This window comes from Periplaneta americana, chromosome 9, assembly GCF_040183065.1.
Source record: "Periplaneta americana isolate PAMFEO1 chromosome 9, P.americana_PAMFEO1_priV1, whole genome shotgun sequence".
NCBI lineage: Eukaryota > Metazoa > Arthropoda > Insecta > Blattodea > Blattidae > Periplaneta > Periplaneta americana.
In genome coordinates, this window is record NC_091125.1 from 84,023,197 (window position 1) to 84,038,809 (window position 15,613).

A 15,613-nucleotide genomic window follows, 5' to 3' on the forward strand; every position below is an offset into this window, starting at 1 on the left:
ATACGTAACTATCCATAATATCATATAGCAGAAGCTATAACATAACCTAAATAATATAAACAAGTGTTAGAAAAGTTTTAATTGGGGATGATGAAATAAACAAGAAAAGCTTTAATTAATGATGATGAAATAAAAAATAAACATGAATAATTTTAAAAGGAACAATTATGTTGTTGTTTTATAATGCCAGGCGTTTGACAATAAAGTCATTTGACCTCTTGCACTCCAATGTTTTTCAAAGATATTATGACCAGCCACAAAGGAACAATTATTGAAAGTACGATTTTCAAATTTGAATGTTTTAGTGGTTGTTCGTTCAGTTGATATTATTTTGGACATGTGCGTAAAAGTGGAACTCTTTGATGTACATGGTGTATTCCTCTACTTATTCAGGATTTCCGAATGGTGCTCTTCATTTATTTGTAAATAGGATTTCAGGGAAGATGCATAGCTATGACCAGTGATCTTTAATTGGTCAAAAGTAGTATGACGTAGTAAAAGTGTAACAGTCACAACAAATCTTACTGCTATGAACTAAGTTTCACTCCACATATTGGATATTACTTCTAACTTCTACTTACTCTGGTTCTCTTCTTGGGAACGTTCTTCTCTTCAACCTCCATCTCACTTTCACTCTCACTGGATTGGATTAAATTCAGGTCTGCACCATTTTCTTCAGAATCACTGGGTGAACCAAGTCCCACGTGGTCATCCTCCATGAATTGTCGAGAACCAATCAGATAAGGTAATGGTCTATTCAGATAGGGATTATGCGGTTCCAGAACTACTCTTCCTGCACTGCTGCAAGAAATGGCAAATTTCTGTATTTACTTGTTATCACTGAAAAATGTCAATTTTTTTTAATTTTTTTTATTGGTTATTTAACGATACTGTATCAACTACTGAGTTATTTAGCATCGATGGGATTGGTGATAGCAAGATGAGGCCGAGGATTTGCCATAGATTACCCGACTTTCACCTTATGGTTGGGAAACCCGGAAAAAATCCAACTAGGTAATCAGTCTAAGTGGAAATCGAATCCATGCCCGAGCGAACTCCAGAACAACAGGCAAGTGCCTCAGCCGACTGAATTATGCTGTTGACCTTAATGTATTAGATGAAGAGTTAATGTAATTCTCAATGGTCTAATGGTTATTATTCTAGCCAACGCATACGAAGTTTGTAGGTTCAATAATTATGGGTTTTTAAACGTGATAAAATCCTCAGAAGTCGAGTAAAAAGTCATGAAACTCCATGTTATAGATTTACAGTATGTTAAAGAACTTTGTGGTTAAGAATGTACCAAGGAAAAATTTATCTACCATTATTACTCGTGAAAATTTAACTCTAGGAATCCCCAGTAAGTACATTATTTTGTACCATAAAACTACTGCATTCCATTTATTTGTAATTTGGTCACACAATATTTGAGTACATTTAACTAATGAATGCTGCTACTCCTTGCAGTGGCTGCATGGTTTAGACTCTAGACCATCAACCCGTCATGCAGGAGGTCAGGGTTCCGAGTCCCAGTCAGCTTAGGATTTTTACTTGAAAAATCCATAGTGACATATGTGGAGCACAAAATCGCAGTTGGGGATTTTCTCGGGGTTCTCCAATTTTTTCATGTTAGGCATTAACATCATTCTGGCTGATGTCCATTTCAATGTCATATTCACTGATTAGTGGTTGGCAATGTGCAGAGGGAACCAGTCTAGGATATGTGGAATTGTTTGCAAGAAATCTTGAGCCACAAGGAACCTTAGCACAGTTAACTGGTGAGGGTGAAAATGTACTAGCCGGGAGTTAATGTAATAGTTCAGTATGCTCGTATAGCACTAGAAGTTCACTCTCCCTTTCAGAATGATAATGCTGATTTTTTTAAAATGGATATGCTTTTGTTCAATTCTTTATTATCTGATTGAAATGGCTTGGTACCTAATTTTGAAATTACGTCGGGTCTGGCCTATATATGTCTTTGTGCAATTTTTACATTTTAGTTGGTATATACCACTGTTTAGGAGGGGTTCGTTACTATTGATTTTGTTGGGAATTATGTTATTTAGTTTATTATTGGTGCTCGAAGCTATGTTAATATTTTCTTTTTTGAAGAAGTTACAAAGTTTATTTGAAATCTTACCGTAATAAGTCAACCTGTGCCAATGTTTATTGTTTTTTGTTTTTTCGGGTTGGAGTGTGGTAAAGTCATTTTTATTTAATTTTGTTTTCCTTTTTTGAATTAATCTATTAATTAGTTGTTTTTCGTATCCGTTCTCGATGGCTAGTTTTTTTATGTAATTAATTTCTTTGTTGTAATTATCTTTGTTTAGTGGGGTTGTGAGTAACCTATCGATGAGAAAACGGAATTTACTAATTTTGTGCGTAGTGGGGTGTATGGAGTGTTTCTTTATGGAATGTGTGTAGTTGCTGTTTGCTTCCTATATATATCAAATATTATTGTAGGGGGTTCTATTGTTATGTTTAAGTCTAGGAAGTTGAGACTGTTTTTATTACTTTGTTCTAATGTAAATTTTATGTTTTGATGCCATTTATTGAAATCATCCTGTATTTGTGTATTCAAGTTTTGAGTGTTTTCGTATACTATTAATGTATCGTCGACATATCTTGCATAAATGCTAAAGTTAAATTTCTTGCTTAAGTTGTTTATATGTTTGTTTTCTAGGTCCTGTAAGAATATGTTTGCTAAGTATCTGGAAAGGGGGTCGCCCATAGCTAAACCTGGAGATTGGGTGTATATTTTATTATCAAATTTGAAATAGTTTTGTTTTAATGACATTTTTAGTAAGTGAGTGACCTGTTGGATAAGGTTATTCTCAAGTAGGGCTTCATTGAGTTTTTTAGTTATTATGTTAATGGTTTCATCTATTGGTATATTTGTGTATAAGTTTGTTACATCCAGTGATAATATTTTGGTGTTGTTTGTAGTTTTCAATTTTTGAAGTTTTTCTATAATTTGTTTTGTGTTAATGATGTTGTATTGAGTATCTTGTATTATATTATTGTTCAAAAACTTATATAAATGTTTATTGAGCTTGTAATTTGGTGCTTCCCTGCAATTGTCTATTGGTCTCATTGTCATATCTGTTTTATGTGTTTTGGGAAGTTTTTAAGTTTGGTGCTTTAGGATTCTTCATAATAATGCTGTGGGCTTTACTTTTTGGTATGAAATCTGGTGCGTTTTTTATGGCGGTTTTGATTTGTTTTTGGTATGTGTCTGTGGGGTCTGCTGTCATTTCGGTGATCTGGTTGTTGTTAAAAAATGCTTTAGTTTTGTCTATATATATTCTGTTTTGTTCATTAGTACTAAGCTTACTGCATCATTTTTATCAGCTTTTATATGTATGATGTTGTTATCATCTAGTTTTTGTTTTAATAACTTTAACTCTTTAACTACATACGTAACTACATACGTCTAAGCACCGATACTTGCATATCAGTAGACATCAATGAATTCTGAATAGTTAAGTTAGAGTGAAACTGGTTACAAATGAAAAGCCCATTAAGGTCTTAATAACAACATACAGTATAGACAGAAATTCAGTGATCTCAATAAGTGCTTCGTTTTCCAGACAATGAATTTGAATTAGGACCAGAAAAACTGCCCTATTTAACGGCGTAAACAATTGACCAACACAGCCATTCCAACAAGTGTACACAGTTTTTACATGTTATATTTTATATAGTGTTTTTAAATTGTTTAAAACTGTATCTTATTGTATTTTATATTGCATTTTAATTGTATTTCATTGTGTATTAGAGACACTGACCTAGGCTAAGAAATCATAACGGACTGTAGACATTATGATAAGTAATATGCAACCAAATAGTAAATTCATAAAATACCATGAGGCAAGGTTTTCATTACATATAGTCAACACAATGCTCTAACATCTGATGATGATACATAAGTAGTATCGAAAACGTTAATGTTATAAAAAAAGCTATAAAAATTATTTAAGAAGATAAGCACAGGTGGCCCAACAAAACTGTTTGATTCACTTCTACATAAGGCTATGCTAAGAATTTTTATCACTCTTGAAATCCATCATCGTTGGCCAGGTACGAAACTTGAGAATTTTTAATAGTAAGAATAGAAACCATTCAAGCACCTTTCTTCATCCTCACTGTCACTTGCTGGAACATCGACAGTGTCGAACATGGTGTCTAACACTGACATGCCAAGGGCGAGGGCTTCACGGACACGAGCAACTACTTCTGCTTCTTGTTCTTCTTTAGTCTTGGGCTGGGGGAAGTAATATCACGAAACAACATTAAAAATATCAAGAAAACAACTCTGGAATACACTGGAGGCCTTCATGTACTAGCTACTTGAAAGCCAGACAGACAGACAGCTAGCCAGAGTTCACCTCTGATGTTTGCTAAGTATATGAACGCGAAACATGGAAGGTCATAAACAGCAAAACTCTATTCAAAACTCTAACCTCACATTAACCAAACCAGTAGCGTGAACTGAAGAAAACTTTTTAAAATGAAGAATGGAAGGGAAGAACAGTTTTTAATGGCGGAAGATGATATTAAAAATATTATGGTAAAAATACTTCACGCCCTTTAGTAAAGTTATTAATATTGATTTATGTTCACCAAAACCAAACACAAAGTTGAACACACCTCAGACATAGCATTGAAAAATTATCTGTATGCTACTATATACAAAGACATTAAAACTAAACCATCATCTGAAATGCTAAAAGAAGGGTATTTTATGGCACTTGTTCTCGTGTGCCACATGTGCGCCAGTTGAAAATTGTTGTGCGATTTTTGGAATCCCACAATAGATATTACTCCACTACACCACACTGCTAGAAAGGAAACATAATAAATCTTCCAGAACCTGTTGAACGTTACAAGAAGAAGATCAAAAAGGAAGAGTGGCGTGGAGGAGATCAAACAAGACAAAAGAGGAGAACAAAGCAGAAGAGGAGAGGAGAGGAGAGGAGAGAGATCAGTAGAGAAGAGAGGAGTGGAGAAAAAGATAGGTTAGGAAAGAAGAATAAATATTGAGCTATGAAATAGAAAAGCGAATACAAAATAAAGTAGAGATGACAATAATCAGAAGAGAAATGGAAGAGAGAAGATACAAGAGTAGTGAGAGAGAGAGAGAAATAGAGAAATGAAGAAAGGAGAGGACTGACAGCGGAGAAAGAAGAAAAAAAAAAAGAGATAAAAGAAAAATATAAGAAAGAGGAAAGGAAAGAAAGCACACTCACATGCACACAATGAACTAATGGTATAGAAGAAAGAGTTCAGAGATCCTCAAAATTTGATGAAATCTAGAATATGATTCCTTTCATTAATATCATTGTCACATGAAACCAATAAAAATTAACCCATAGCAATCAATGGGCGTTATACAAAAAAATTTTAAAATATAATATAAAGTCTATAGTTTTTCATATGTTATTGTTCTAACCTTGGATTCTTCCTTCTTTTCTTCTGGAGTTTCCTTGTCATCATCGTCATACACTCTGTTTTCAAGGAACTGGGTATTGGCTAAGCATAGGAACTGATTGGTAACATTGCTCACATCTGTCGAAGTGGCCTTCAACTGTTCTATTAGAGAATCGAGAGCCACTTCTGTTGCATGTGTCTGTGCAAGCAGATTCTGAAACAAAAAACACAGGAGAAATTTATTTAATAATGCCTCATCTCCACTGACCAGAGTGAGCTTTTGCTGCTATTTTAGTGGACACAATAAGAAAAATGAAACTAGAAAAATCAATTACCAGTACGAAGACTGTAAACAAATACAGATGTTTCTTTAAAATCAGAAAATAAGAAATCTGGTATAGGATATAATATCCAGCAAATTCAATATGAATCTTTGACACCAATCTTTTGTAGCAATGAACACAGTTCATGTCTTCAACGATATACTGTATCAACAAATAAAAAGATGTAGGCCTACCATCTCAAATATTCAAAATCGGATCTGCAGACTTAACTAGGTCTACATTACAAACGCATTGAAAATGTAATATAAGGGAGAAGAAACTTCTTCACATACTGATATAAAAAGTCTTGACGTCAGGATACACTGAATATCAATACATAAAAATTTTAGACAATCCCACAATTAACAAGATAAATATATACTGTGCTGAAAATATGAATATGGACAACGCAAAAATCAACTTCATAGACAACACAAAATTCAGCTTCTAGAAGAATGTTACATAGTGTATATATAATATATATATATATAATCCACAGTTAATTTCCGATTTACCACGAAAATCGTTTGTAGCTGCATTTAGATTGGCAACAGCCATGATTGTTTGGCCAAACACCTGCATAGAATTGGAATATATCAGTCCCCTAACTGTCCATTGTGCAACTCAAACCGAGAAATGGATTCGGAACACCTCAAAATCTGTGCTTCAGTGGCTGGCCATGATAATATCTTTGAAAAATATTGGAGTGCAAGAGGTCAAATGACTTTATTGTCAAACGCCTGGCATTAGAAAACAACAACAACATATATATATATATATATATATATATATATATATATATGAGACATTTCCAACAATTAACAACGCAAATAAAAAATACACTTGAAACAAGAGCAAGAATGAGATATTCGTACGAAGCAACATAGCACCAGCTTTACAGAAGTCATGTAAGTAACAGACAGACCACTTTATACCGTTCGTCAAACTCAAACTGAAGCTCTCACACACGTTATTAGAATGTGTAAAATACATATATGATTAGAAAGAAACCAAAGTGGATTAACTCCACTGAATGTTAACTTCAATGAAATTTTAATTAATCCAAGGCTTAGAGAATAGCAACATAAATATAGAGGCACAGTATGGAAACATTTTCATGTGTGTACTAGAAATAAGTTATGTAGATATAATATTCATTCTTGAAACACATCACTAATAATAATACTTAAAACTAGTTAAATTAACAATTTTTATATTTCACTGTGTTAACATATGAAACTTAATATTCAGATTAATATTTAGAATGTGTTGTGCATGTGTTTTTGTGTGTCTATATATTTTGTATAATTCTAGTATGTTTAGTTTTTGGCTATTGGGATCAATGTGTAAAATTTTCATGTCTGTTTCTATATTGCTGTAGTCGTGGTTGGAGTTGGGGAAGTGTTCTGAGTAGGCTAGATAGAGATATGGTGTGATATGGTTATGGCTGTGATGTGTTCGTTGTAATGTTTGAAAAGATATCCCAATTTATCCATTACAACTATTTAAACAAGTTAATTTGTAAACATTTATTCTCTTCTTCGTCTGAATTAAGGGTATAAAACTATAGCACTTAGGCACAAAAGGCCATTGTGCACCCCATAATCTGGAAATCAATCCAGAAGACAGCAATGCAACACAAGCCTTGCGATCCTACTAGATGTAATTGTAAACACCTGTATTTGTAGGTCTGTCTTTTTTGTATCTTATATGTTCTATAGGAGAAAGGAGATGTATTTTGTACGTATTTTTATTTTCGTATGTTAGTGTGATGTACTTGTTGATATCTTGGGCTTGTTTTGTGCTTCTTTGTTTCTTGTGATTACATTTTGTCTTTTTTATGATGCTGTCGATTATGTTGACACAACACAGAACTGCACACATTGTATTCTTCACCTGACATAATTAGGAACATTAAATCCAGACGTTTGAGATGGGCAGGGCATGTGCACGTATGGGCAAATCCAGAAATGCATATAGAGTGTTAGTTGGGAGGCTGGAGGGAAAAAACCTTTAGGGAGACCAAGACGTAGATGGGAAGATAATATTAAAATGGATTTGAGGGAGGTAGGATATGAGAGAGAATGGATTAATCTTGCTCAGGATAGGGACCAATGGTGGGCTTATATGAGGGCGGCAATGAACCTCCGGGTTCCTTAAAAGCCAGTAAGTAAGTAAGTCGATTATGTTGGGTTATATCCATTTTCTTGTGCTATGGAACTGGACAAGTTTATGGATTAGAGACACGTTTGTCAGCATGGTTAGTTCTGGGAGAAATTGCCAAAGAAAAGAAAACACAAAAAAAAAAAACACACACACACAAGCACGCAACCCCCCCCTCTCACACACACACAAAAAATAAATGGAATATAAAACACAGTATGGTTTAACAGACTCACTGTTGAACAGAATTATCTTACCTGGGAAAATTGCTGGAGATGTCGCAGTAGGCCTGCATCCCCAGCCAAGTTCCAGTTGGCACTCTGCTGTCTCATCTCCTCTGTTGTCCACGGTTTCTCCCATGGTTTTACAGATTCCTTTGATTCCTCCTGAAATTTTGTTTTGTGTTTTTATCACAGGCTCAGAATAAAAATGAAAACATTAGGATAAGAGTAATGATGAAGAATATATTTGTGCTATTCTTCAAGAAACAACAATTTTACGATGTTTCATCATAAGATTGCTATTTCTTTTTTTTTTTTTTTTTTTTTTTTTAAGTTCTTGAGAGTAGGTTTTCATCAGTCATTTTGTGCAACACTGGCCAAAGGGCATTATTTTTCTTTAGGCCTCCAGGTCTAATTTAGGCATTTTGTAATTTTTATTTTATCAAATAATATTTCTTTGCTACTTTGGTAGAGATTTTGAAATGGAATTACTGCTATTTTTGTTTAAGTCTTCTAATCAGATAATTACCTAATATAATTAAGAACATTAAATCTAGATTCTTAAGATGGCCAGGGTATGTAGCGCATATGGGTGAATCCAGAAATGCGTATAGAGTATTAGTTGGGAGACCTGAGGGAAAAAGACCTTTGAGGAGGACGAGACATAGACGGGAAGATAATATTATAATGGATTTAAGAGAGGTGGGATATGATACTAGAGACAGGATTATTCTTGCTCGGGATAAGGAATAATGGCAGGCTTATGTGAGGGTGGCAATGAACTGCCAGGTTCTTTAAAAGCCATTTGTAAGTAAGTAATCAAATAATTTCTCTGCATTATTTATTTTTATCAATAATAATTTAATGTTACTTTCGCCAGAGAATTTAAAATGACGTATGCAGGCCTACTTAATGTTACTTTTATAGAAGTCTTTTGATTCAATAGCCATTTTTTTCTACTTACTTTATCGAACATTTTTTGCTACTCTCGCTAAAATGTTTGAAACTATATTTTGTGAAAATCTTTTCGGGTAGATTTTGACCAAATAGTCATTATGTGCTTTTTTCATTGAACAGTAATTTTCTATTTCCAGCAAAGGGTTTTAAAGGACAATATATTGTTACTTTTATTAATTTTTTAAGACGTATAATTTTTTTACATAATTTTGATTAAATAAGTATTTTTGTTGTAGACTATTTTGCATAACGTATTATTATTAATATTATTATTATTATTATTATTATTATTAATAGTCTAACATTTGTCAATTTAATGTATGTTTCTTAGCTCTATCAATTTATATAATCCATCAAGATGTTTAAAAAGGAAAGACTAGTTAAAAATAGACGGATAGATACATATGATATATCAAAAGCATTCTTTTCGGTATAATGGCTGCAGAAAAGAGATCATTATCGTTGTCACCATCATCCTACAAGGTTCGTGCTTTGTCCGATTTTGTTCCCACTAGTGTGAAAATAATGAATCACGTTAGGCACACATTAGTACCAGGCCTCACTGTTCAAAATTAACTTACTGCGAAAATAGAAGTTAAATTACTTGACAATGGTATAATTAGCAGATAAAAGTGCTTTGCAGGTCACTTTAATGAAATAATAGTTTATTTGAAAACAACAGACATTTTACTGAAAGCATAAAACTGCATTAGAATATGTATATGGAACAAATAAAAGTCCTAATGATCAAATACAAATACATTGCAAATTATAGCTGCACCACAGAAGTTCACATTACAACAATGGATTTATCTTGTTATTTGAATTGTGGAACGGTGCGACAACGTTTAGCAACGCAATTTCCTGGTGTTCCCATTCCACATAGGATGACTATATTAAACCTCGTAAAAGTTTAAAGAACCGAGTCAGCTCTGAATAAACGTGGAAAGAGAAACTCAAGTGAACTTACTGAGGAAAAGCTCGATGAGATAGGAGAAAGGTTAGAACATTCTTCTCGAAAATCTCTCTGCCATCTCTCACAAGAAACAAGTGTTTCGAAACCTCTGCATTTAGAGTCACTAAAATTCTTAAATTTAATCCCTACGGAGTGACAATAGTGCATGAATTACAACCTAGAGATAATGTGAGTCATGTGAATTTTTGTAACTGGCTTTTACAAAGTGTTGCCGATAGCATTGTGGAGCCTACAGTAATTATTTTTACAGATGAAGCATGGTTTCACTTACGTGGCAAATACGCAAAACAATAGATACTGGAGTACAGAAAATCCTTATCTCATTCATGAAACTCCTTTACATTATGAGAAGGTTGGTGTATGATGCGCTACAATTGCACATAGGATTATAGGCCCTATATTTTTTGATGATACAATCAATGGTGACAGATACAGAACACAAACACTCAACCCATTTTTTGAACAGTTAACCGATATTGAGTGTCAGAATGCTTATTTCCAGCAGGAGTCATCAACTGCCTATACAGCAGCCGAAACATTGAATTTGATTAGCGAAATATTCGAGGACAGGGTTATTAGTAGAGGATTATGGCCCTCTAGGTCCCCCGATTTGTCACCCTGCAATTTTTATTTATGGGGAAATCTAAAAAATAAAGTAGGCCTATACAAAGACAATCTGCACACAATCCGTGAGTTAAAAGACAGTATTGTACGAGAAATCAGAATTACAGAAGATGAACTTGCACATGTAAATGTCAATTTCCTTTGGAGATGTCAGGAACGTGTTGCAGCAGAGGAAGATCATTTTCAACACTTTCTGTAGTCAAGGTTAGTAAACAATATGAATACTGTAATTTTAATAGCCGACTCTAGTGACTGTAGCAGATCCTGTTCACCAGGAATGACAAGCACTGATGCTGGCCTGAGTGTCGTAGAGAATGTTACACTGTTCTGTATACGATAGTTTACGCTTGTGTTTTAATTGAGATTTATTTCTTATTTATATGAGGCTGTAAGTACCAAACTGTCTATATTCAATTTTTTTAGGAAACAGTTTCTGTTTTGATTGCCTTGTATAACTTACCTGATTATTTATTTATTTTAATTTCCATTATATTTTTTATACAATTAGAATTAAGAGAGAGAGACTGATGTTTTTTCGAAATATAACATCCCTAGGTCTAATAGTTTTCGTGCAAAAATTCGCCAAATTTACCATATATGAAGAAAATTACGTTCTTTATGCAGCTGTAACTGCCGAACTCTTTAAAATTGAAATTCCAACAATATCTCATTTTAAAGCTCTTAAGCTCTTATCTTCCCAACAATATAGATTTGTTAAACATATTCATTGTTGTATAAGATTAGGACATAGCCCATTTAATTAGTATTTGAATTACTTCCCCACAAAAAAAAAAAATAACAATGCAAACTTTTGACTTCTATTAGTTATTTGTAACTTTACTGAAGTATATGTGCTTTTCAATTTACACAAATTTGTGTTTTATTCTAAACTATACGCATTTGGTTGAGTCCTGACTACTGACTGTTACCTCACTATAACTCGGTAATGAGTAAAGATTTTGAGCAGCGATAACTTTTAAAAGTCATTCTCATTATTTCTCAACATTTCTCTCACTCCCATCTAACATGAAAAACAAAAAGTGTGCTGCTTACCAACGTTTGAAGGTGTAAATGTCTATTTTGAACAGATCACTTCGAAGTTAGTATTTCTGTCTCGCCTTTAAAAAAAAATTTGATTTCTAATTATTTTCTGTTTTACTTAGACATTGACCTACCAATAAAAAAAATTACAGCACAATTCATTGACTACCACAGGAGCTACGACAGGTTCGTACCATCTAGACATACTAATCTGTTGTTCTACTAGCAGTGCAGAAAAATTCTTGCTTATGTCACATGTACAGAAACGAAGTGTGCGCATTACATCACCTGACTTGGGACTTGGGTGTAGCTAATATAATTTAACGGATTTTTTTTTTTTTACAGGAGCACTTTTTATGGAAAGCCCAAATTGAAATTGATATAATTTCTTCAGAGAAAGAGAGGAATCAGTTGATACTTATATTTGTATTTTTATTCTTCATGGGAAAGTCAATCAAGTATCGATATTATGTACTTATACTCCTGTTAAAAATTAATATAAAATATGATGAATGCATATTTATGAAAATCGTACTCTCAGCTATAATATGAACTTTTGTTGCAATGTCTATCATAAGTTGTTTTGTTTCAAGTTTATACTGTTTGAAACTGGCGATTTTTACGGATATACGATAAATTTAACGCATTAAAACATGAAAACTAAAGAACTTAAACGAGAACAGACTTCACAGAGTAAAGTATCTCCTATCCCTCTATACATATAATTTTCTCGAGGAATAACACATTTGTAAGGTTTTTTTGATGTCCAATTTCACATGGAATGTCCCATATACCAGTACATAAATAGTATAGAATATGAAGTTAGTTTAGGATGGTTAAGACGAAAGCTGAAACATTAAAATAGCCTACCATATTATCTCCCACACTCCGAAATTAAAGGAAAGTATTCCTAAAAATTCTGATATAGGGCCACCATTCTTAAACTATGTACCAGTACCGTACATTAGAAACGACAAGCATTAGTTACCCGGCCAACAAATGGCTTTGCTTTTACCACACACAGATCTCTCTAACAATATAGCTATAGCAGGGGGGAGAGCTGGTGGAACAGCTGTTTTAACTTTACCACGTCATGCCAGTCTATAGTCAATGAGAAAATATATTTTTATAGCAATTAAAACATCTATAAAAATTTAACACTTAAAATAAAACAAGTTTACTACTGTTATATCCTTTGTGGTTCTAAATCAGCAATTCAGGCACTAAAACGAAAGAATGCAAGATCTAGGCTTCAAAACTATGGTGAAGAAATTGTACTGCAATGAATCTAATTTACGACTTTTATGGAAAGAAAACTGCAGAGGTGGGGGGGGGGAGGGAGAGAGAGAGAGAGAGAGAGAGAGAGAGAGAGAAAACGAGAAAGACATTTATAATCTGTGAACACCAAAAAAAAAAAAAACCCAACAACATAAAAGCCATGGGAACAAGTAGCTAGGTATTGGAAGTTGCTCCACAAAAATAAAAACTGGTTAAAGTTTTCAATGCACTCAAAAAAATCAGTGGTTGCTCTATTTATACTTGCTACTAAATTCTATTGTCTTGACTAATAACACTAGAAACAGAGCATTTTTAGAAAACTAAAGTGGTTAATCTAAACCTAGCCCTATATCACGTCATTTTAAAGCTAGGTCTATAGCTAAACAATGAGTCTCGGAACCTTAAATGTAAGATACATATTGGAAATACAAAAAAAAAGAAGAAAAAAGAACAGATTAATCTTCATCCGGCATTTTCCATGTGTATGAGATGAAAATATATAAATAATGATTTCTTAATCACATGATGTTCAACCGAATAACAAACCCCCGAGGTGATTTTAAAGATACGATGGAAAGGTATGTCATATCACTTAAATATTCCCCTCAATTAATCCACTAACCTTGTCTCATATACTTATCTTGGCTTAGTGTCACTTAGCTATCCCCTCATTTAACCCATCTAACGCATAAGAACGTATGTACTTAACAAGATTAGTGGGTTAGTTGATGGGATTATTTAAGTGATATGACACCATACCTTTCTATCATATCTTTAAAATTACCCTATGGACCTTATATTTATATGACTCAAGATTTATTAAATACAGTTCTTAACAAAATATGAGTAAAACATAAAAATATTATGAAAACTGACATTAACTAACATTCCAATTTTTTATAAATGCTTTATGTTTATACAGAAATCTTGAAGAATAATTAACAAAACTCTGTATGCAAAAATCCTTTCTAGTCTCTACATCACTTATATTAAAAATTAAAAAGCTTACAATGATAACTAACCAAATGTCATTGTTCAGCTAATATATAGCAGGCAAAGTGAAGTGTTATAACAGAAGTCCACGTACATCAAAATATTTGAAACTCGAAAGTGTAAATATTGATGCTAGGCTATACACTTCAATAAAGGACTCTGTTACTGGTACACGAAACTAAATTTTCTGTATAATATGCTTACCTTTCACATACAGGCTACTATTGAAAACAAATCTACAGTAATTGCGGTACCGGTAACTTAAAACTGTCAGCACAGTGGAAAATGCATGTAGTAAGTGCAGGTCTGAAGTCTTGATTCATTTGTTAGTTACTCTGTATGAACGATTAAATATGCTGTATATTTTAAGTAAAATAAAATGATACATAGCCTAGTCATTTATACGTGTCACTTAAAACACTTTCAGTGATAGCTCACACTGCAGCTTGTCAGGATGAATTGCACAGATATGCTTATAATTACGTTCTAATTATAAAGAAACGCTGCACTGTTTGAATAATTTCACTCAGAATTGTTGTCAAAATTGCAAAGTAGCTCTTCTAATGACTTTCACAATAATTAGATATTAACAGAGGTTATGTAAAAACCATCCCATCACCAATATGAAACATCATCTTACCATTGCTGAGAGAAAAAGAATGACAGGAATCGTTACGGACAGTTATTATGCATTTCAACTGTCTTGCTCTAATAACGACTGTGACCTACGAAATGACAACCCGGAAACTTCTAATACTACAGAAACAAGAAACAGTGCTTCGAACAACAAAACTACTCGTCAGACACACTTTGCGCACATGAAGAAAGTTACAATAACCTGTATATAGTAATATATTCACAATAACACCTTTCCCCGAGAGACATTTCACAGTTACGCCTCCAACACGAAACTGTCATCAGTCAACAAACGTAGATACATCAAACACCATCAGCCGACTTGCAATCGCGAAACAGCGAACTCCGTTCAAGGTCATTTAGGAAATAAGTCATCGTAAAGTGTAGCATTACTGTTATTGGTGGATTATGAATTACGTCATAGTTGCAACATGACAATACAATTTAAAGTAAAAAATATGAAGACGTGTCGATTACTAAAGTAATAGATTATTAAATATCAAGAGGAGATTGTTCTATTGTTAATTAGTACACTTCTATTGTAGTTTCAAGAATAATCGTAGACATGTCAAGGCTCTGACATGTCTCATATTATGGGAATTATAAACATATTATAGGAATTATAAACATATTATGGTTGAGATAGTCCATCGTTTTCGTTCTCATCGTAGACAATTTGCGGTCACTTATCACGTCTATTTCTTTGTAATACTTGATAATGTGCATATATGTAATTTTATTTTGCTATTAACCCAGATAAGACTGACGTCCTATATATAGGACACCGGACGTTTTATTTTTTTAACATTGTTGTGTAAGATTTTCATAGTCGGCAATCATGATACCATAATCCTTATGTGTTATAAATTGCCTCCAATTTTTTGTTATTGTGTTCAGTCTTTCATAGTTATTGTTATTAAGTTAACACAGTGGCGTATACTGGTTAAAGGGTTTGGGCTACCACTGACCCT

At 33.3% G+C, this 15,613-nt stretch overlaps 1 protein-coding gene across 4 annotated transcripts in view; it reads right to left on the reverse strand.

Moving 5' to 3' along the window:
* Positions 1-14,993, reverse strand: part of FAM21 (Family with sequence similarity 21) — a 67,384-nt gene extending 52,391 nt beyond the window's left edge. For 2 of the 4 annotated variants that reach the window (XM_069835140.1, XM_069835138.1), the window contains exons 1-5: positions 14,647-14,985; positions 8,174-8,302; positions 5,453-5,644; positions 4,131-4,264; positions 582-801 (exon numbers count right to left, since the gene is read on the reverse strand). In XM_069835140.1, the coding sequence (XP_069691241.1) occupies positions 582-801; positions 4,131-4,264; positions 5,453-5,644; positions 8,174-8,302; positions 14,647-14,649 (678 nt within the window). In that variant the 5' untranslated portion in view covers positions 14,650-14,985. Of the gene's footprint in view, positions 1-581; positions 802-4,130; positions 4,265-5,452; positions 5,645-8,173; positions 8,303-14,646 lie in introns of all 4 variants that reach the window. The other 2 variants (XM_069835141.1, XM_069835139.1) reach the window with 2 other exon arrangements.
* Between the last annotated feature and the right edge of the window lie 620 nt (positions 14,994-15,613).